This window comes from Epinephelus lanceolatus, chromosome 10 (genome assembly GCF_041903045.1).
Source record: "Epinephelus lanceolatus isolate andai-2023 chromosome 10, ASM4190304v1, whole genome shotgun sequence".
In the NCBI taxonomy this organism is placed as follows: domain Eukaryota; kingdom Metazoa; phylum Chordata; class Actinopteri; order Perciformes; family Serranidae; genus Epinephelus; species Epinephelus lanceolatus.
This window is the reverse complement of record NC_135743.1, coordinates 15,168,917-15,191,184: the sequence shown is the minus strand read 5'-3', so window position 1 is coordinate 15,191,184 and position 22,268 is coordinate 15,168,917. Positions and strand designations below refer to the sequence as shown.

Here is a 22,268-nt window from a genome sequence, read left to right as displayed (position 1 = left end):
GGTGGGCGGGTACTGCTCACCCACAGTGGTCACCTGAAGATGTCTGACAATGCAGAGTCCCCAACGGAAACGCAAAAAGAGGAGTCACAGCCGCCGTCAGACGACTCAGCGACAAACGATGATAAGAAGAAAAGTAAGAACGCGCAATTTATCGGAAAAACCTGGTCAGTTAGCGCACAACAATCACCTGTTTACGAGGAATGTTGATAGTGCGAGAAGAAGCAATTCCGGGTGTGTGACGTGACGACGATTGACTAAGATTTTGGCCAATAGGAACGCTCCGTTTTTCTGTTCAGCCAATAAGCGTTTAGCTTTTTTCATGTGGCACTGCCTGGTTTGGGGAAGATTGAAAGCTAATGCTAATATTTATGAAGACAACATGACATCTTTTTGCTCTTATTTGATAGATATTTTTTCAGAGTGCATGTTTGTCTTATATTGTATTAAATATGTTACGGTAATGCCGATAGCAACTGCACATTTAGTAGATAATACTTTATAAAGGCTAAGCTAACAAACTTCGGTTAGCTTAAAACTGTCTAACTGTCAGTTTAGTGAAAATCATGTTTTGGGGTTTGACATGAGTTTGAAATACTCTTTTATTCTTGTTCTTATTTTATTAGCCGTGTTAGATTTAATTCAAGGATGGCTTTCTGTTTCAGAGTCATTACAGTAAACAATACTGGCGTCTTACTGTACTTCATACGTGTTAATAACAACCCTGAGATGAAACTCTTGAATTCAAATCAGGGTCAAGATGATAATCATTACACAGACTGCCCAGAACGTATTGTTTTGATCTGTTAATCTGTCTTAATATTTAAAGTAATAGTAATCATATAACAGTGATTAAATACATGAATACCAGTAAATAAAGAAGGACTACACACTCCCCTTAGTTCATAACATCCGGTATATGAGAACAAAATAAATCCTAGTTAAAATGGCCTTGGCCCGACCTGCACACATGACACTATACATATACACTGATCAGCCAAAACAACAAAACCACTGGCAGGTGAAGTGAATAACATTGATCATCTTGTTACAATGCAATGTTCTGCTGGGAAACTTTTGGCTCCTGGCATTCATGTGGATGCCACCTGACACGCAGCACCCACCCAAACGCCGCTGTGGACCTAGTACACCCTCCCCCCCACATGGCAACAATGCACCTTGATGGCAGTGCCCCCCCAAGCAGAGCAGTGCGTCATGCCTCACTGCAAAAACTGCTCAGGAATGATTTGAAGAATGTGACAGAAAGCTCAACGTATCGACCTGGCCTCCAAAATCCCCAGATCCCAATCTGAGTATTCGTGGGACGTGTCAGTACCCCAGAGGAACCCCAGAGGAACCCCCAATCCACGGTGGGGCCTTCTTGGATTAGATTTGGCTCTGACATGTCAAGGCATGGACACAGGACCTCTGGGGGTGTCCTGTGGAGTCTGGCACTGTGGCGTTGGCGGTGGATCCTTTGACACCTGTCGGTTGTGAGGTGGGGTACTGGCATGTCCTATGGATGCTCGATCAGATTGAGATTTGGGGAATTTGGAGGCCAGGTTGATGCCTTGCACTCTTTGTCATGTTCCTCGGGCCATTTCTGAGCATTGTTTGGGATGAGGCATGGTGCATGTTCTGCTGGAGGGGGCGCACTGCCATTGAGGAGTGTTATTGCCATGAGGGGGGGGCTTGGTCTGTTACGGTGTTTGGATGAGAGATATGCTTCAAGTGGCATCCACATGAATGCCAGAACCAAAGGTTTCCCAGCAGAGCATGGCATTGTGACAAGATGGTCAGTATTGTTCATGTCATCTGTCAGTGGTTTTAATGTTTTGGCTGATAGGTGTATACTATTCATCTTATCCTGTCTACATTGCAGTTAATTCATTTTATCACCACTGCACACCAGTTCACCACAGTGTTTTATTTTATTTTACATATATTTTATTCCTTTTTCTGATTTTCTTTTATTGGTTTTTCAAACAAACCAACAACAAGCAAAACAAATAAATAACAGCAATTATAAAACAACATACAACCAATAAAATACACCACAAGTCAAAAAACTGACAGCAAACTGCTACACGACAGGACAAAGGGAAAACAACCGAGACAGAGCACTATATACATAAATTTGTGGATGTGTGTACACAAAAATATATACGTGCATGATACATATTCTACATGGTACAATTCATAAATATCAATCATATACGCAAGTTAACACCTCAGATTATTAGAGAGGGTGCACTTATCAGCACGCCAGGTAACAGTAGCATAAGGGCCTCATATAATGTTTTATTCCTACATTTTAACTAGTGCACAATTTATGTTTATGTCTTCATTTGTCCTCTTTTACTTTCCTTTGATACATTTTTTTTGCAGTAGCATTCTTGGACTGAGCCTGAGAACAAGAATTTAATTGCCAACGACTGCTCCACTGCAGCTGTTGTGCAAATGACATGTAAAGAACTTGTGCTTGTATATTCAGCCATTTTGTGTCTGTGGTCATAATAATGTTCTTTGAGTATAATGTTGCACACATGAGATCTGAGCAGCATAGGATGGAACAAGGATGGAAATTTGTAGTCATTCGGGTAATTCCTGAGGATGCAAAGCTTTCACAGCCTGTTTTCATTCATTCATATTTTCTAAGCTTATAAGAGTAAAGTGAACAAATGGATCTAATACCCTGAATGTTTAAAGTGTGCGGGCTTCACTCAAAAAACTTTAATTTTAAAAAATGTGCCATAACACATAATGAAATAGTACAGCGGATTAGCAGATAAATTGTGCACTTTTTGAAAATAGCATGAAATTTCTACCATAGTTAGTACATACCATAAGGTTTATTTTCAGATGTGGAAGGAAGTCAGATTTGACCTCTGAGGCCCGGGAGAGGTCAAATTCAAGATGGCTGCCAATAATATTCAAATATGCTTAACTTTGGAACCAAACACAGTAGAACGACATTTAAGGTGTCATTTCCAACTAAATTTAGGGTGCCCATTCAGTTGATGATACTTTTGAAATCACCAGAATTCAAGAAAATGCATTTAGGTCAAAGTCATGGTCAAATTATGCAGACGGAGTAAGATAAAGGGCGCAAAAAGATGGTTTATTTCCAACATAATAACAGTAATGGTAATGATCACTAAAATGTATTTACTTACAATATTTCAGTAGACCAACTATGCTTCTTATACTGAAACTTGCTTTGAAATCAGTAATAACACGTCTACATTTACATGCCAGCTATTAGCTCTCAAGCCTGTTTGATACCAGCGGCACAGTATTGAACTATGCTACTTTGCTATCACCATTAATTCAGCTATAGTCCTACTTCACACAAATGACCGAGCTGAAATCTCTAGAACATGCGCTGTTCAATCATTCAACTAACTTCAGCTCATGTATGTTCCAGACTGTCTTCTAGTTTAGCTAGCAGAATTATTTTGATCAGTGCCCGGTTTTTTTTTTTTTTTTTTTTTTTTTTTTACCACAGAAGCTAGATAGCTAACTAACTAGGCAGACTCATTCCCAGCTACAATCAAATTCAATGTATTTGCATGTTAAGGCTTTACTCAAGTATACTTATATTGGCGCCGTTTCCCAGATGGCTCGTAGCGCTAAGAGTTTCTTAAGAACACTCTTAAGCCTCCCGTGAAAGAAAAATGCATTTCCCAGATCGCTCTTAGCTTAAGAAGATCTTTCACTAAGAAGGAGTTGTAAGATCGAGCTAACCCACTCTTAACAGTCTTCTTAGCAACCAAATGCGCACAGATCTGGCCGCGTCAGGCAAATTAATATTACACTAAGCTTTCTGACTAATTACTGTCTGAGTAATTTTTTCCCTGTTTTTCGGAGTAATATTTTCTGTTTTTCGGAGTAATATTTTCTGTTTTTTCAGAGTAATTTATTTATTTTTCTGTTTTTTGGTGTAATTTTTTCCCTGTTTTTCATGGTAATTTTTTGTGTTTTTCGGGGGGTTCTGTTTTTGGTGGTAATTTTTTTCTGTTTTTCATGGTAATTTTTTTTCCTGAACGAGGAGACGAGATACTTCAAAATCTCGTGAGAAGATCCCACCTGGCACCTGCAAGTGACTGGTGCCTGCGTAAAGTCGACAAACTAATGATAACACCATCTATATGACTTAAAGACAAGAGTATCTCCCAGTGTCTCAAACCCAAAACAAAGTGAAACTGGATTAAACTAAACAAGCGGGTCATGTTGGCTTCCATTATATCGAGCTCTCGAGAAAGGAATGAAAGTGTCTGTTGTTCTATTGGTCTCTTAACTCAGAAAAAAATACTCAGAAAAACAGAAAAATAAAAAAACTACTCTGAAAAACAGAAAAAAATACTCAATAAAACAGACTTTTTTTTAATTTGTCAAGTGAATGCAGTACGCTTCTGTAGATATTAAACAGTGCGCACTGTATATATTTTGATCTATTTTATACTTCAGATTTATATTGTTTAGCATTAATTGGTGACAGAAAAGAACGAATTTCATTCTGCAGGGAAACGCATGTCCTTACTGTGCATATGACAATGAACACTTTGAATCTTGAATCTATATGTTTTATGAAGACCCTATGTGCGCTCAAAGCTGTTGCACAAGTTACGCACCGAAATCTGGCGGAAGAAAAATAATAATAAGAAAAATAAGTATGAGGAATAACAAGTGTGTTCCTCTATGTGCTGTGCACATCAGGCACACAAATAAAATGAATCATCATCACTATCATTTATCATAATTTGTCCGCACATATCCCACATCTGTATGCACATATGAGATAGTTTACCACATCCAAAAAATGCATCAGGCCACAACAGAAACACATCCACCCTCCAAACCTGCGACATTCAGATATCAGGCAACTGACAGGTGTAATTGAGCTCAGCTGGAACCACATCCATGGACGCTCCACCCGCTACTCTATATAAAGGCGTTGCCACATCACACATGTGTGAGATACCATGGCTGCTTTACAGCATATTCTCGCTGCTAACCAACAGCGTTGCCATGTGCGAAGCCAAACCATATATGTAAATGCATTTGTGCGTCACTCGACGTGCTGTCAGACCGGGCTGTCCAAATGAAGTACCGAGATACAACGCCTCATCAACTAGTGTCTCCACACATCCGGAGGGCAACCTGGTGCAATTTTGCCCTCAGCCCGGAGGTGCAATGCCTGGCTGCGCTGCGTTTTTACGCAGTGGGGAGCTTCCTGGACGTGGTGGGAGACGGCACTGGCCTCAGCAAGGCGTCTGTGTTTTTTTGTTTAAATATAATACATTTCCTTATGATTCTCTTACCAAGACTACTTCTTATTTAGTTGTAGTCTTGTTTTCGTCATGAAAATAGGTCAATAACAAATATTTATCGTCTTAGTTTTTCATTAGAATTATTAGAACACACATACACACGAGCAGCAGGGAATTAGTACATTAGGTAGCAGCGCTGTGTGTCTTATGTGCTGATTAAGTGGTGGGTGATCGATTTGCCAAACATCGATTGTTTCAGCACCGCGGTAGTGGACAGCTCCTGTTAAGAGCTTCTTAAAGAGCGATCTTAAGAGCGATCCTTAGAAGGGCATTAAGAACGCATCTGGGAATCACTCGTATCTTAGCAACCCTTCTTACCAAAGACGTTCTTAACTGTGCTCTTAAGTCTTAAGATCGCTCTTAACTGGGAAACACGACCATTGTCTGTACACAGTCAGTCAGTTTACCTGGTAGGATATTTATGTCAAAAGTGCTCTCTGTCTCGTCACTTGTGCATACTGTAGCCTACTCATCATGTTGCCTACTGACTACATCGCTACTGGCATTAGCTACTGATGCTCTAGAGGGCCATCTGCTGATAATGATGTGCTTAGCAGGAAAAAAATAACCACACATCCCAGTAAATGATAACTAATTACTGAATAATACATGAGAATAAAAAGTAATTGAAATATTTTTGGTGTTCATTAAAAAAATAAATAAATAAAAAAAAGAAGAAAAAAAACAGGGGAAAATGTTTTGTTTTTGTAAGCAAATTTTTACCTTGACCTAAATGCATTTTCTTGAATTCCATTGATCTCAAGGATATCACTAACTGAATGGGCACCCTAAACTTAGTTGGAAATGACACCTTAAATGTTTTTCTACTGTGTTTGGTTCCAAAGTTAAGCATATTTGAATATTATTGGCGGCCATCTTGAATTTGACCTCTCCCGGGCCTCAGAGGTCAAATCTGACTTCCCTCCACATCTGAAAATAAACCTTATGGTATGTACTAACTATGGTAGAAATTTCATGCTTTTTTCAAAAAGTGCACAATTCCTCATAATTTGAGAGCTTATCCGCCGTACTAAAAGGAAATCTTTAAACATGTAGGTTCAATGTAAGTTTATTGTAATAAAGCTAAGTTTTCTGTGTTTGTCAACAGTGAATCTTGATGCGTATAATTACAACAAATAAACGGCTTTTCATAGGAGTACACATGGAGAATGTAGTTTACACTTGTACCAACAGGAAAGGACTTACTTGAATACACATCTGAAGTGTTTTAAGGGACGGAAGTGTTGCACAAACTGTTGGCTAAAATAACATATTGTGCAAAAGCCCACTGCTCATTTCTTGTATGACATGTGGTTCTGTACTATTTTGTCTCAGTCCGTACTGGAAGTGCGTCATCACAGTTTCAGTTTTCTTACTGTTGAATAGCGGTTATGTGTCACTGTATTTAACAACACTTTTCCAGAAATTCCCCTGAACAATGCAAGTTGAGATTTGCCCAGACCACTCCTGGTGGCAGCAGCAGCACTTTCACTTTTCATGTTTTCTACTTTTACAGTTGACGTGTTGCTGAAGGCAGTGGGAGACACTCCTATCATGAAAACAAAGAAGTGGGCAGTGGACAGGGGGAGGACGGTGCAGTCCCTGTCGCAGTTCATCTCTCGCTTCCTCAAGCTTGATGGCAGTGAACAGCTGGTAGGAATGAAGTTTGTTTTGTGGCTTGTTCACTTCACAAAATCATGTCTTGGACAGAAGCTTTGGAAAGTTTTGCAACTCTCTACATATCTGTTTCTCTTTTCTTTCTTTTTTTCCTCAGTTCATATATGTAAACCAGTCCTTTGCCCCCTCACCGGATCAAGAAGTAGGAGTCCTCTTTGATGTAAGTACATACAAACACTCGATTTAACAGTATTGTACGACGCAACAATAAAAAAAAAAAAAAAACTAAATAGGGAGAGGAAGAGTGTTGGCATTACTGAAAACATTTGCAATCTGTTTAAAGATGAGAAAATGGAATGTTTTTAGATGAATTAAATGAAGACTGGGAATGGATCTTTAATACAGTAATTTATTCAAATCAAAAGGCACTAAAAACATAACTTCTTTGGACACAAAGGGCACAATAAAGAGGATCTGATCAGAGCCCCAGTGAATAATTTGACATTTAAGGAACAAAAAATGTTTTTAGCTTTGACTTAAAAGTGATCAGCGTCAGGCTTGTCTAACATCATCTGGGAGGTTATTCCAGGTTTGTGCTGCATGATAACAAAACACTGCTTCACAATGTTTTGTTGTGACGTTTGGGACGGTCAACAGGCCGGCCCCAGACGTCCTCAGGGTCCTAGAAGGTTCATATGTCACAAGCACGTCAGAGATATATTTGGGCGCTGAGCTACAGAATGATTTATACACAAGCAGCAAGATTTTGAAATCCGTTCTCTAAGTGACAGGTAGCCAGTGTTAGGATTTTAGAACTGGAGTCATGTGGTCGCATTTCCTGGTTTTTGTCAGGACTATGAGGGTGTTTTCACATAGAGTCTTTTTTTAAACAAACTGAACTCAGTCCTCTTAAAGTGTACCAAAAAGTGTACCAACAGAAAAGGGACTCAGTTCTTTTTGTGTTCACATTGTCAGTTCATTTGAAAGAGGACTCGGCTCTCTTTCTGGTCAATTTCAGCTCTGATGGGGCCTCGGTCCTCTTTCTGTTCACACTACAGCCTATATATGATATACAGTACAGGCCAAAAGTTTGGACACACCTTCTCATTCAATGCGTTTTCTTTATTTTCATGACTATTTACATTGTAGATTCTCACTGAAGGCATCAGAACTATGAATGAACACATGTGGAGTTATGTACTTAACAAAAAAAGGTGAAATAACTGAAAACATGTTTTATATTCTAGTTTCTTCAAAATAGCCACCCTTTGCTCTGATTACTGCTTTGCACACTCTTGGCATTCTCTCCATGAGCTTCAAGAGGTAGTCACCTGAAATGGTTTCCACTTCACAGGTGTGCCTTATCAGGGTTAATTAGTGGAATTTCTTGCTTTATCAATGGGGTTGGGACCATCAGTTGTGTTGTGCAGAAGTCAGGTTAATACACAGCCGACAGCCCTATTGGACAACTGTTAAAATTCATATTATGGCAAGAACCAATCAGCTAACTAAAGAAAAACGAGTGGCCATCATTACTTTAAGAAATGAAGGTCAGTCAGTCCGGAAAATTGCAAAAACTTTAAACGTGTCCCCAAGTGGAGTCGCAAAAACCATCAAGCGCTACAACCAAACTGGCAGACATGAGGACCGACCCAGGAAAGGAAGACCAAGAGTCACCTCTGCTTCTGAGGATAAGTTCATCCGAGTCACCAGCCTCAGAAATCGCAAGTTAACAGCAGCTCAGATCAGAGACCAGATGAATGCCACACAGAGTTCTAGCAGCAGACCCATCTCTAGAACAACTGTTAAGAGGAGACTGCGCCAATCAGGCCTTCATGGTCAAATAGCTGCTAGGAAACCACTGCTAAGGAGAGGCAACAAGCAGAAGAGATTTGTTTGGGCCAAGAAACACAAGGAATGGACATTAGACCAGTGGAAATCTGTGCTTTGGTCTGATGAGTCCAAATTTGAGATCTTTGGTTCCAACCGCCGTGTCTTTGTGAGACGCAGAAAAGGTGAATGGATGGATTCCACATGCCTGGTTCCCACTGTGAAGCATGGAGGAGGAGGTGTGATGGTGTGGGGGTGTTTTGCTGGTGACACTGTTGGGGATTTATTCAAAATTGAAGGCACACTGAACCAGCATGGCTACCACAGCATCCTGCAGCGACATGCCATCCCATCCGGTTTGCGTTTAGTTTATTTTTCAACAGGACAATGACCCCAAACACACCTCCAGGCTGTGTAAGGGCTATTTGACCAAGAAGGAGAGTGATGGAGTGCTGCGGCAGATGACCTGGCCTCCACAGTCACCGGACCTGAACCCAATCGAGATGGTTTGGGGTGAGCTGGACCGCAGAGTGAAGGCAAAGGGGCCAACAAGTGCTAAACATCTCTGGGAACTCCTTCAAGACTGTTGGAAAACCATTTCAGGTGACTACCTCTTGAAGCTCATGGAGAGAATGCCAAGAGTGTGCAAAGCAGTAATCAGAGCAAAGGGTGGCTATTTTGAAGAAACTAGAATATAAAACATGTTTTCAGTTATTTTACCTTTTTTTGTTAAGTACATAACTCCACATGTGTTCATTCATAGTTTTGATGCCTTCAGTGAGAATCTACAATGTAAATAGTCATGAAAATAAAGAAAACGCATTGAATGAGAAGGTGTGTCCAAACTTTTGGCCTGTACTGTATATAAACATGTGTCCTTGCAAGCGTTACATGCCGGCATGGTTTTGGCTGTTTTTTCAAGCGTCCCAGGTCAACAGCATGTGATCTAGAGGGCTAAATACAATGGCAACAAGCAAAGCAAACCTGGAGCGCTTTGAGTTCACAGTGCACAGGTTTAATGAACCGCATCACAGACTTGAAGAGAACCGAACTCACCGAACTATTACAGTTCACTTCAGAGGGGCTGAGTTCTCTTGGAGTGTTCACATATGTGCAAAAAATGCTGAGTCACAGCTCTGAGTCCACTTAGAGGGCTGAACAGGACCAAGTGTAAAAACACCCTAAGAGTGGTAGCCTTTAAAATTGGCAGGCCTGAGAGAACCAGCCTATGAAACATTAATGTGTCATATGGAGCTGTGACCAGCAGAGGGAGCAATAAGAGGAATGCTGCATGTTTCAAACACCAAAATCCTAAACCACTGGTTAAAGTAACAAAGGCAAAGTCCAGTATTCACACTGGACATCAGCTCTCACAGCTTGACAGGTCAATATCAAATGAATTGTGACTGTTAAGATCAGTTCTGTACACAGTCATATTGGAATCATACTGTCACATCACTCTTTTGTGATATTGCTTTATTTAACATTTACATTTCTGTCTCTTCTTCTCTCTTTCAGTGTTTCGGCAGTGATAACAAGCTGGTTCTTCATTACTGTAAATCTCAAGCCTGGGGTTAAACCGCTTCTACAACTCCCTCTTTCTTAAATTCATCCTCCAAACATGCACACAATGTTGTTGTTTTTTCATTTTTATGTCTTTTTTTTTCAGTTTTCTGTACATACATATTGTAAATAAATTATTGTGACTATAGAAAGCTTGTCAGACTGTTTTTATCTTTTTTTTAAACGTGACATTTGGCACCCAAAAATAAACACTTAACTTAGTGGGCACAGGATTTAGCTTTGCTCGGTGCTGGTGCTGATTAGAGGAGGAAAAAGGAAAAGCCCATTCATATGGATACACTGGTTCACAGTTTCATTCAGCTCTTGTTGTGTTATAATTAAATATGTGGCAAAAGTTAAACTGGTGAGGAGCTTCGACTGGTGGCACAGGGAGGTTTGGGAGGTTACGAAGGAGCAGAGTCTAAAAAGGGACAGACACAGGAAGAGAGGGGGCACTACAGTAACAGATGGACTTAGAGGGATTACATGATTCAGGATGGGTTTGTGACATAAATTCCCAAGAAAGACAGAAAAGAGAGTAGAGTGGCGTGGAGACAGACGCTCAGTCGCTCAATCACTCCATCACTCCATCAGCAGTCCTGCATCTCTGACTGACTATTGGCCAGCAGGATTAAAGGGAGGAGTGCAGCCGGAGAGGTAAGGGTCACTGATGCTCATCCCGGAGGAGGAATACTAGTGACAGAGAAAGATGAAGAGGGCAGTGACACAGAGAATCTGTCCCTGATGGAGCAAATAGTTCTTAAGGAGCTTTTTGATTAAGGGCAGAGAGACCGTAGGGTTACAGGACTGCAGGAAGTCACAACTGGTTTGACCTGAAGTACCACAGGGGACAAGAAAAAGATCTTTGGTAGGTACCTATCACTGATCATTCTAAAATAACTAGAGCTAAAGATATCAGTCAATCACCTGGGAACTAATCGTTTCAGTCATTTTTTACATAAAAAACACAAGTTGCTGTTTCCAGCTTCTCAAATGTGAACATTTGATGCTTTTCGTTGTCAATTATGATGGTAAACTGAGTTGATTTTTGATTTGCAGTCATGCTCGGATAAAACAAGTAAGATGAGGATTTAACTTTTGGCTCTGGAACATTTTAATGTGGATTTTCCACTATTTTCTGACTTAAAGACAAAACGATGAATCGAGAAAATTAACTTAGAGATTTGTCAATCAATGGAAAACAAATCGTTTAAGTCATTTTTCACATGACAAATTCTAGTTGCTGGTTCTGGCTTCTCATGGTAAATTTGATGCTTTTCTTTGTCATTTGGGTTTTGCATTGATGTTTGGATAAAATAGGTATTTTTTTTTTTTAAGAGTTGACCTTTGGCTCTGGAAAATTTTAATATGGATTTTCCGCCATTTTCTGACTTAAAGACCAAATGATAAAACGAGAAAATAATTAACTTACAGGTTTGTCAATCACCAAAAAACAAATTGTTTCATTTTTTTACATGACAAATAGTAGTTGTTGGTTCCAGCCTCTCAAACGTGAAAATTTGATGCTTTTCTTTGTCATTTATGAAGGTAAACTGAATAGATTTTAGTTTTGCACTGATGTTTAGATAAAATAATTAATGTGAAGATTTGACGTTTGGCTCTGGGAGATTTTAATGTGCATTTTCCACAATTTTCAAAGCTATAGACCAAACAATAAATGAAGAAAATGATTGACTTACAGCCCCCAAAATATATATTGCTATTAAAGTTTAAGCCTAATTTGAGCTTTCTGATTTACTGATTATACACCTTTCAGATGTTTTGCTAATGAGTTCAGACAAATGAGGCAAATGGCATCTGGTTTCTAATCAGCCACTTTAAAAAAAAAAAAAAAATAATAATTATTATTTATAGTTCTGAATTGACATATGACGGAGGACAGCACACTGACATACTACATATAGCATACACACTGTACACAAATACAAAATCGAGCAAAACATAACAGATAAAATAGATTAAGTTCATTCATGAACCATTTTCCCTCTGTAAGATCTTAAATCTATAAAACTCCAGGGTTCATCATCTTCATGGCTTTATTCACAAAGAGCTGAAGCTGCCTGTTCCATTGATAATGTATCCATAAATATCTATATTAGGACAGTTTGATTTGTTTGATTTCCAATTCATCATAATGATACGTTTAACTGACATAAAAGCACCGTGTGTGTAAGCTTTGACTGTATATTTTTTATCCTTGTGCCAAAGAGGCAGACTGATGTACACCGAAGTATTTTCACTTCCAGGATAGAAACTAAACAAACTTAATATCAGCTTGTCCCCAGAAGGTGGCCAATCAGCTACTTGACATTTGTCAAGACAGACAAATTGCCAAAGCATCTGAAAAACAGAAACTTCATTTACTGTTTTCTTGTAAGAGTTATATTGTTTTTTTCTTCTTCTTCATGCTGTGGTGGTAATTCTAGTAAAATCTGTGGATTGGTGTGCATGCAAGTTGTTCACGCTGTAAACTTTCTGCAAATTTATATCGCACACACACTGCACTGTGTGTTCAGTATGTTTTAACTGGAGGCTGAAGAGTGACGTTCTTACTTAGGAAGAAACTGTCTTAACATTGGAGTTAACAATGGTGATAACATCAGGGCATAACCAGACTCTGAAAAAAATCTGTGGATTAGTGTGCATCCAACTTGTAAACTTTCGCAAATTTATTCACACACACACACACACACACACACACACACACACTGTACTGTGCGATCAGTGTGTTGTAACTGAGGGCCGAAGAGTAATGTTCTTAAAAGGAGATTGTCTTGACATTGACGTAAGCAATGGTGATAATATCAGGTGATTACAAGAGTTATGTCTCAAAGGTCTTTTGAAAACCATAGAAACATATAGTTGTCTTTAACATTTAAGAAATGACATAAAGCAGGTATTAAGGCTGCCTTAGTTTTAGTCCAGTGCTTCTCCTCTGAACCTTTTTCATGTCCAGGACCCTTTTACTGCTAAGATCTCACTTCAGAGATGTCCACCTGAAAAGATTTTGGATGTTAGACATGATTAAGACCTGAATTCTGTAGCTGTCAAATACAGTTGGGAAGATAAATGTGAAGAAAGTGAAACCCAGTCACTATCACTCACACTGAGCTCACATTTACAGTGAATTAAAATGTGAAATGTGACACTGTCCTTACACTTTTAAAACGGTAGCCCCCAGTTTATATACACAATGAAAGTATGAGATCTGTTGTGACATATGCTACATGAATTTCGCCCTTGCATCATTTTTTTGTAAATATGATAAGATAATCTTTTATTCATCCTACAGCGGGGACATTGGGAACATTACAGCAGCAAACGGATAATGCAAACAGGAAGCATCAGTAGGAAAACATAAAGTCAGTACGTAAAACTGTACAAAAACAAGGAGCAGTTTAAAAAGAAAACAGTTGAAAAACACAAAGCAATATGATAAGGAAGCATTAAAAAGAAGCAGAATATAACAAAGGAACTGACTAAATTTGATTTAGGTACAAATTTGATTTTACATCACTGACTGATGGAAGTATAGATATTGCACAGTTGACAATACTGATAGTGCACCTGAGTAATTGGTTGTAAACAGTAAAGAAATAAAAGCAAGATATAATAATAACTAGACAGACTGTGTGTGGCCAAAGTGATCTTGTTCAGGGCATCCATTAGATTTTATTCTTTCCATTTTCTAAAGTTGTAACCGTCTGTTATTCAAATAGAAACCAACATGAATCACTTCCCATGCAAATTCTATTGGTTTCACTACTGTCCTGTTGTGTTTCAGGGGCTGTCGGCTGAAATATTGCATGAGAGACAGACAGCAGTCATGGTCAGAGCACACTTCACACTAAAACACACCTAACACAAGCAGATTATGAGGGATTACTCGCAAAAAATTCATTTCGATCTGTGGTTTATCCATAATTTCATCAAAAACAGTAATCTCTTGTTTGTGCTCCCCTCTTCTCGTCTTCTCTTCCACTTAGGGTCCAGCAGTGGAGCTCGTAATGAGGGTCGGGCCTGAGTGTGTTCATCAGGAGGCAGGGAGATATTAGCAGCACATCACTTATTCTTCCATAACCTCTCCTTGTAAACACAGCTGGAGGACGTATGTGACCTCAGGCGGGTTTATGACTCCAACAATGTTAGATGTCACCATATGGACACTGTGGTTTTAGCCTCTGTTTCATTCAACCATTTAATTTCACTTTCTTGCCAGATGGGTTTAAGGATGTCCTCTATCTCCTCTTTAGATATTCAGCTTTTAACAATAAATTCTTTTTATTTTATTCTTGTCACATCGAGTGAAGACAAACTGGTCCACCACTGCTGAGGTCAGGGGATGTATGGCCACACGGATCAATAGCAGGATATCACATTAAAGCTGTCTGGCCAGCACACCATTATGTCCTTGCATCTCTCCTGGGGTCGTCCACCTAAATCCCCTCTTGTTCATTTTTTCATTCCATCTGTCCTTTCCCACGTGTATCAACCTCAGAGCATCTTATCCACCTCCCTCCCCTCCCGCTCCCTTTATCTTCCTCTCTTTTAATCACGCTGAGTTTACAGTATCGCTTTGTCAGCTGTGTTTTATCATCTTCTGTCCCTACTGTTACATCATATTTATCTTTTACTTTCTGTTAAAACCTGGCAGCTCATCACCTCTTTTAAACCACCCCGAAACATCTGTGCTGCCCTCACGGCTCCATCTGTAACAGTAGTTGAACCCTCTGTCCTTCTTTGTCCTATCCCCACGTGCAGCACCTGCCCCCTCTTTGCCTGGCTTTCTCCCCTCTTTCTCTCTCTCTCCGGCCTCCCCCCCCGCCTCCCTCTTCACCTGTGTGGCCATGCTGGAGCGTTTGTCCCGTCGCTCTCGCTCCCTGCTCTCCCTGACCTTGACCACTCTGGCTCTGGCCCTCTCCATCCTGGCTCTCTGCACCTCTTACTGGTGTGAGGGCACCCACAAGGTGGTCAAGCCCCTCTGCCTGTCGCCCGTCAAAATGAAGAACTGTGGTCAGAACAACAGCGAGCCTTACACCACAGGTAGATGTCACTTTGTCTTTTACATCTACACATCAAAAGCTGTTTTGAGCAGCTTTATTGTGTTCTGTTTGTGTACTGACAATTGTTTTAATAGCTATTTACTTTTTTAGGAGCACCTCCCTATTTATGCAAACAGCTCTCTCCTGAGTTTGACAATGATTTGCGTCTCAGCAGAGAATTTAGGCTGGGTGGAGATGTACAGTTACTGTTAAAGGGACAGTTTACCACTTATTCAAAAATACATATTGTTCATCTTACCTATAGTGCTATTTGTCAGTCTAGATTGTTTTGGTGTGAGTTGCAGAGTGTTGGAGATATCGGTCATAGAGATGTCTGTCTTCTCTCAAATATAATGGAACTAGATGGTGCTTGGCCTGTAGTGCTCAAAGCGCCAAAAAATACATTTGAAAAACTCAACAGTTGATGATCATGATCCATGAGTAGATGCACGCTTCCTTCTGTGCGATGATACAGTTGGCGGGAGAAGTTCATAGAATGAAAATAGTTCAAACTACACCTGCCAACTGTATCACCGCGTAGAAGGAACCGTGCATCTACTGCTAGCTCACCTAGCATCACTAAGCTAGCTAACATCACAGCTCAGCCGAGGAAGACGCCATTAATGTTTAAATTTCGGGTTGTCATGTACAAGTCTCTCATCCACGAGTAAATGCACGCTTCCTTCTGGGTGGGGAGGAACTACTTTCTTTCTAACAAACTACACCTGCCAGAAAGGAAGCATGCAGCTACTCATGGACGAGAGCCTCGCACTTTTGACAGGGCAATATGTAAACACAGAAGGCGCCCTCCTTGACTGAGCTGTAACGTTAGCTAGCTCAGTGATGCTAGGTGAGTTAGCAGTAGATGCACTGTTCCTCCTGCGCAGTAATACATGGTGTACTTCGGTAGAGAGAAAATAGATCCTAATGGAACTGCTCACAACTAGGTTTGTGGATTATTAGTAACCGGGTCATGATTTCTGGAAAGAGACATTGCTGCTGAGTTTTTCAAATGCATTTATTTATTTTTTAAGCTTTGAGCACCACAAGCTGAGTACCATCTAGTTCCATTATATTTAAGAGAAGGCAGACATCTCTACGACCGATATATAACACCTGGTAACTTACATTGCAGCAGTCCAGATTAATAAATGACACTTAAGATAAGAGGAAAATGTGTATATTTGATTTTTGGGTGAACTGTCTCTTTAACACATTAAATATGTAATGCATTAATGAGTTAATTCTCATTCTTGAACTTGGGAATAGTACTTTGACAAATCAATCTTGACTTTAAGTCTACTTAATTGCTTTTTCCTTCAGAAAGAGCTTTCAATCACATCTCAGTTTGGTCTGCTGATATGGGCTGTGAAATGCAGTTGAAAGCTTCAGAAAGAGTTTGGAAGAAGACCTGGAGTCAGGATTTTTTCTTTGTCAAATAATGGTAATTGTGCCCATTTTTAAGAAGTAACAATGACACTGTTACAAATAACTGATTGTAATTGGAACAGCGTTTCTTAAAGCAGTTTAAAACAATGATGCATTATCCTGTTGAGAGTATACATCTGAAAGACAGTAACATGTGGAGTGTGACGGGTGGAACCTGGTCGGTACGGTTTAAACAGTCACATCATTCCTGACTATTGCAAAAGTCTAATGACAGGAAAACATCACCTAACTGCTGACGTCATGTAGGATGAGTTTATGACAAACTGATATGCCTGCAAACGTATTGCAACAGATACTAGGATCAGTCACCTGGCAACTTTTTGTCATTCAGTCTTCTTCTGCTTCAGGCCAGCTCAAAGCTTAATATTGTAAAATACTCCCATTCACCACCGTGGAACATAAAGTACTGTACTTAAGATAAATGTTGAGATACTTGTATTTGAGTATCTCCATTTTATGCTGCTTTATACCTAGCAGCATAGAAGCAGTTTCATGTAGGAACTATTTTCTTTGTGCCAATCTACACCCACCAACTGTATCATGGCACAGAAGAAAGTGTGCATCTACTCATGGATCACGATCAATGTCATAATCATTTTGGGTCATGATTTCTGGAGAGACACATCGCTGTTGTGTGTTTTTTGAGGGCAGATGTTTCTGGTGGTTTAAAGAGGTGATGAGCTGCCAGGTTTTAACAGAAAGCAAAAAATATATGTGATGTAACAGTAAGGACAGAAGATGACAAGACACAGCTGACAAAGCGATACTGTCTCTTTAATAGTGTATTCAATATATTATGTCTCATCTTTGTTTGAGTGTCTGTTCGTGTGGTCAGTTTATTGTCGTGCATCGTCTCATGAGTCTTCCAAAATGCGCCAAAGATATAAAATGCAGCTTGATGACGTTGACTTTAACAAAATTTTGGCCTTGACTTTTGAACCTGATTACACAAGTACTGAATTTCTTGTCACTGCATAACAACCAATACCTCAAACTAATCTGAGTGGATAAACTGACAGGCTTCTCCCCATGTGAGAAACTGAATGTCCTTGGTTTGATGTTTTTTAATCTCTTTTTGCACATACCTAGGTCCCACAGTGAATTATGGCTTAGTATAAATCTGCAGGGTGTGAGGATAGATGCCAAAGGTTTATTGGTCCGTGGGGCATAGTGCACTGCCTGCTGCCTGGTTTTTATTTTCTCAACAGATATGCTTAATCCACAATGAGATTAACCGCTCTTACTGCACCGAGGAATCATCTTTGATCGCTGCATGTACTTTATGTACTCATACAGAAAGATCTACCTTTACAGTGGTGGATTTGACTCTCCCTTATGCTTCTAGACATGATTTACAAATACACACATGGATGTATGCACGCATGTTTCTGTATCTCTATATGTCTCTGGAGAGATGTTCCAGCCAGCGCATTTTTGATACAGGGTGCTGCCTGACAAGCCTGCGTGTGACTGGAAAACACAGAGGCGTGTTGCTTTCGAGGCCATGGTGTGATTAAGACTTGGTTTGTGCACACTGTTATGTACAGTATCCATCTCATTCTGAAGCACATACTCCATTTTAATTTCCATCAATTCTGCATCAACACACGTCTGCACGCAAAGTGTGTGTTTGTCATTTAATTCTCTGACCTTTTGGTGCATTGCATTTTTCCCAATGGAAAATCTTCAGTTAAAGAGCCTATTAGATAGTTACAGTCATAGCTATTAGAAGTTTGCTCCTTGGCAAGGGGTACAATGGGTTACAAGGGTGAAATAGTTAAAATCATCTCCTATGAAATGGGATCACCCTTCAAGACTCTGATACATCATCAGTAGTTGTAGATGGCTTTTACATAAACAGGTGTGACTATGACAGTATTGGTTTTATCACTTGCCATGGAGATAGAAAAGTACGGATGCTTGCAATTTGTTTACAACTTAAGTTTCATGCTATCAATCGATCAAACAAGTCAACAATCATTTCCAGGCCACTAGCAGTGCTCTGTAGGCTAACGTTTGCAATTGTTTGCTCCTATCCCATAGATTTCAATAATAACTCGACACTGTTCTTTCCAATGGAGTTGCTCACCTGGCACATACACCAAGAAAGTTTTCTAGCTTCCTGGAAAGTTTTACAAATAGAAAAAACCTCCATGGTTCAAGAATTCATTGGAGAAAAATTCATAATTAACATTGTTTGCAGTTTTAGGTGTCCTGTCAACAGTTTTACAGACGTCTCTTGTGTAATGGTGGTCTATGGGAAAACGCTTTTTCGGCCACAATACTTTATGTTGCAATAGCGTGAATAGCCACCGGGAAAAGTTTGCCAAAAGGCTGAGCAGCTTTCGTGGGGGCCTGTTCTATCCTGCCAGTCTGATATTAGAGGAGCGGTTACAAGTTGAACAACTTTGCTGCTCTAAAGTTAATTTCAGGCATCATATGCGTATGTCAAAACGCAGGACCGTCATGCACAAATCAGCAATAACAATGTTACGTTAGCTAGCTAGTTAGTTAGCTACCGAAAACATCAGCGGAGGCTACTTCTATGGAAAGAAAGGGACAAAGAAAAGGACTATAATACATTGAAACAACATTAAACTAAGATAATATGATGGTTATTGTTGTTTTAAATCTTAATTATAAAGAAAATACATTTTGTGGTTCTTCTGTTACTTGTGCAGCCATCTTGGCAGTGATTTCTCACAACTCTTTGTCAAAACTTTGGAGTGTGCCGCCGAAAACTATCAAGCCCTATCACTTTTCACTACCCGTCTGTCCCAACAAAACAGAGGGGTAAAAGTCAAGTGCTAGGGGCAAAAGGTGTTCTGGGATTGAACCAAAGTCTGTGAGTTGATGGTCCACCAAGTGCATTTTTGTGCTCCTGCCATTAACTCTATCATCCTATGAAGTATAGGCAGGTACAAAAATGTTCCTAAAATGCTCTCCTCATTGTCTTCCTCTTTGTTCTGTCAAACAGAGAGTCCCACTCAGAACCCCTTCAACCGCACACTGTCTCCAGCCAGGAGGGACGAGCTGGCCCGGATCAGACAGAGACAGCTGGCCAATGCAGTTCAATACATCTGGGAGACGGGAGAAGACAAGTTTGCTTTTAGATACTTCCACACTGGTTTCTGGGAAAGCTGCGAGAAACACAACGATGGTGAGGCCACAAACCGCACGTCCAGTCACACATAAACTAATACACTAGCGCCTGGTCACAATATCTTTTAATTTGAACTCAAAGAAATGTTTATTGTATTTATTTTGTTCGTATCTGTAAATTTGGTCGGCAGGGGAGAAATGTCGGAGCTTTATAGACTTAACACCTGGAGAAACACAAGGTGAGTTGTGTATCACCTGAAATATAAAACCACGAAATTATCATTATTTTGACCCCTTTTTATTGCTATTTTCAATACGGATCCATGTGCGTCAATTGTGTATGTGCTTTCAAATGTTGCAGGTGTGCTCTGGCTGTCAGTTATTTCAGAGTTTACGTACATCGGCCTGCTGGGGATGGGCTTCTTACTGATGTGGCTGGAAGTCTTGTGTTCCCATAAAGAGATGCACTCGCTAAAAATCAATGCGTACGCAGCGATTTGTACCGTGTTATCAGGTGAGACTCGTTCTTTCACTAACTTTATAACCACCTCCTTATCCATATAACCTTTTCGATTTGCATGGCTCTTTATTCTGTCTGGTTTTTATATGTTTCTCTCTATGTAGGTCTTCTTGGGATGGTGGCCCATATGATGTACACCACAGTATTTCAGATGACAGTCATTGTGGGCCCCAAAGACTGGAGGCCTCAGTCCTGGGACTACGGCTGGTCATTTGCGTAGGTGGCTGCTCTTTAGAGACACCTGTGCTTTTAATGCACATACATACAAAGTTATATATAGGCTCTGATGACGTGTCTCTTTCCTCCCTTCTCAGTCTTGCCTGGGTGTCCTTCAGTTGCTGTATGGGGGCCGCTGTGGTCACACTCAACTCCTACACAAAGACCATCATTGAGCTCCGTCGCAGACAGAGGCTCCGTTTGGAGGAAGCAAGAGCCGCCACTCACGCTCCCGCCTATGATGAAGTTGTTCCAGGGGGCGGGCTCTACTCCGTCAGCGGCCTGTTGCAGTGTCCAGACGGTATGATTGACGTAGCGTGGGCCCCGAACGGGAGTGTGGTTGGAGTGAGCAATGGGGACGTACCAACGCTGGTATTAGTAGGAGGCTGCGGGCCAGAGGGGTGTGAAGACTGTGAGAGAGAGATGGATGAGATGGATGAGGCCATGGACCGAGTCGATTCACCTTGTTAGAGGATCATTTATATCCATAAACTTTTAAGGGCTGAAAAACGTAAAGACACTATCATCGTGCTGGAGGAGGATCGATGTGAGCAAACAGATCCAGTTTTTCTTTTCTTCCACTTTGACTTTCAGTGAAGTTGGGACGTACTAAAGACGCTTTAAGGCAAATGAAACTGATCAAACTGTTAAAGACTACAGTGTATAGATATCACACTGACATGCGGGACTGCATGTTTTCTGGGTATTTCTCAGTGCCTCATGGTAGCGAAGTAAATGTTTCTCCATATGTTAACACATGTTTATATTATTTTATTGTTCATATTTTAAAGGTTCTGTATGTAACCTTCAGAGAATCCTTTTGTGACACCTCAGTTAAGTGAACAGCAGTCAGCATCCTGTCCTAAATTTGAGTTGCTACAGGTCCTTAAGTGAAGATCTGTCTTCTGTCGGGCCACTGCTGCAAACTATGTAGAGGCCTAACGGAAGCAGGAAACGTGGACTCTGCTCCACACTGTAGTGGAGCTTGAGAGAGGCAAGGAACTCAGCAATGCACATTACGTCACATCCATTGAACTGTTTGATAAGAATTTGGACCGAGTCCTCTACATAGAAGTTGATCCACAGCCTGCTAAAGGCAACTGAGAAAGTCGAGGAAACTCTCACTTTTTAAGTTACATTACAACCTGTTCACCACTGTCAATAAAAACCAATTAATACTGGTACAAAGTTACATACAGAACCTTTAACATGCAATGTATCAGGACAGATTATTGCAATGATCATTTCACTGCATAGACAGGTCGGATGTTTCTTCTCCTGTTGATACCTAAACGGATCAGCCTGTCCTTTAGAGTAAATACTAAAATATCTTCTCATTTATCTGAGTGGGGCATGTTTCCTTTTTCGAGCTCTTCTCTCTCTTGTGACAAACTTTATGTACACCAGAGGCTACAACAAACAGTCTCCCTGCAGATGCACAGACAAACCCTGTACGATAGACACGTAGTGATAGAAAGATTACAGAGATTTTGAAAAGTCTGCTCTCTGATGTTGAACAGAAGATTATGTGTAAACCAGTAATCCCGAGTTGGATGGAAAGAAGGAGGAGGAATAGAG

At 40.3% G+C, this 22,268-nt stretch overlaps 2 protein-coding genes across 2 annotated transcripts; both read left to right on the top strand.

The window, feature by feature from the left end:
• Window positions 1-10,495, top strand: atg12 (ATG12 autophagy related 12 homolog (S. cerevisiae)). The gene is made up of 4 exons (XM_033639859.2): window positions 1-133; window positions 6,847-6,983; window positions 7,105-7,167; window positions 10,296-10,495. Exons 1-4 carry the CDS (start codon window positions 40-42, stop codon window positions 10,353-10,355), a joined length of 354 nt encoding a protein of 117 aa, XP_033495750.1. The 5' UTR covers window positions 1-39; the 3' UTR covers window positions 10,356-10,495.
• Window positions 10,496-14,113: 3,618 nt separating this feature from the next.
• Window positions 14,114-22,031, top strand: LOC117266462 (germ cell-specific gene 1-like protein). The gene is made up of 7 exons (XM_033641687.2): window positions 14,114-14,190; window positions 14,348-15,404; window positions 19,830-20,012; window positions 20,146-20,193; window positions 20,316-20,468; window positions 20,579-20,690; window positions 20,789-22,031. The coding sequence occupies exons 2-7, from the start codon at window positions 15,209-15,211 to the stop codon at window positions 21,159-21,161; spliced, it is 1,065 nt and encodes a 354-aa protein (XP_033497578.1). The 5' UTR covers window positions 14,114-14,190; window positions 14,348-15,208; the 3' UTR covers window positions 21,162-22,031.
• The last annotated feature ends 237 nt before the right edge of the window (window positions 22,032-22,268 follow it).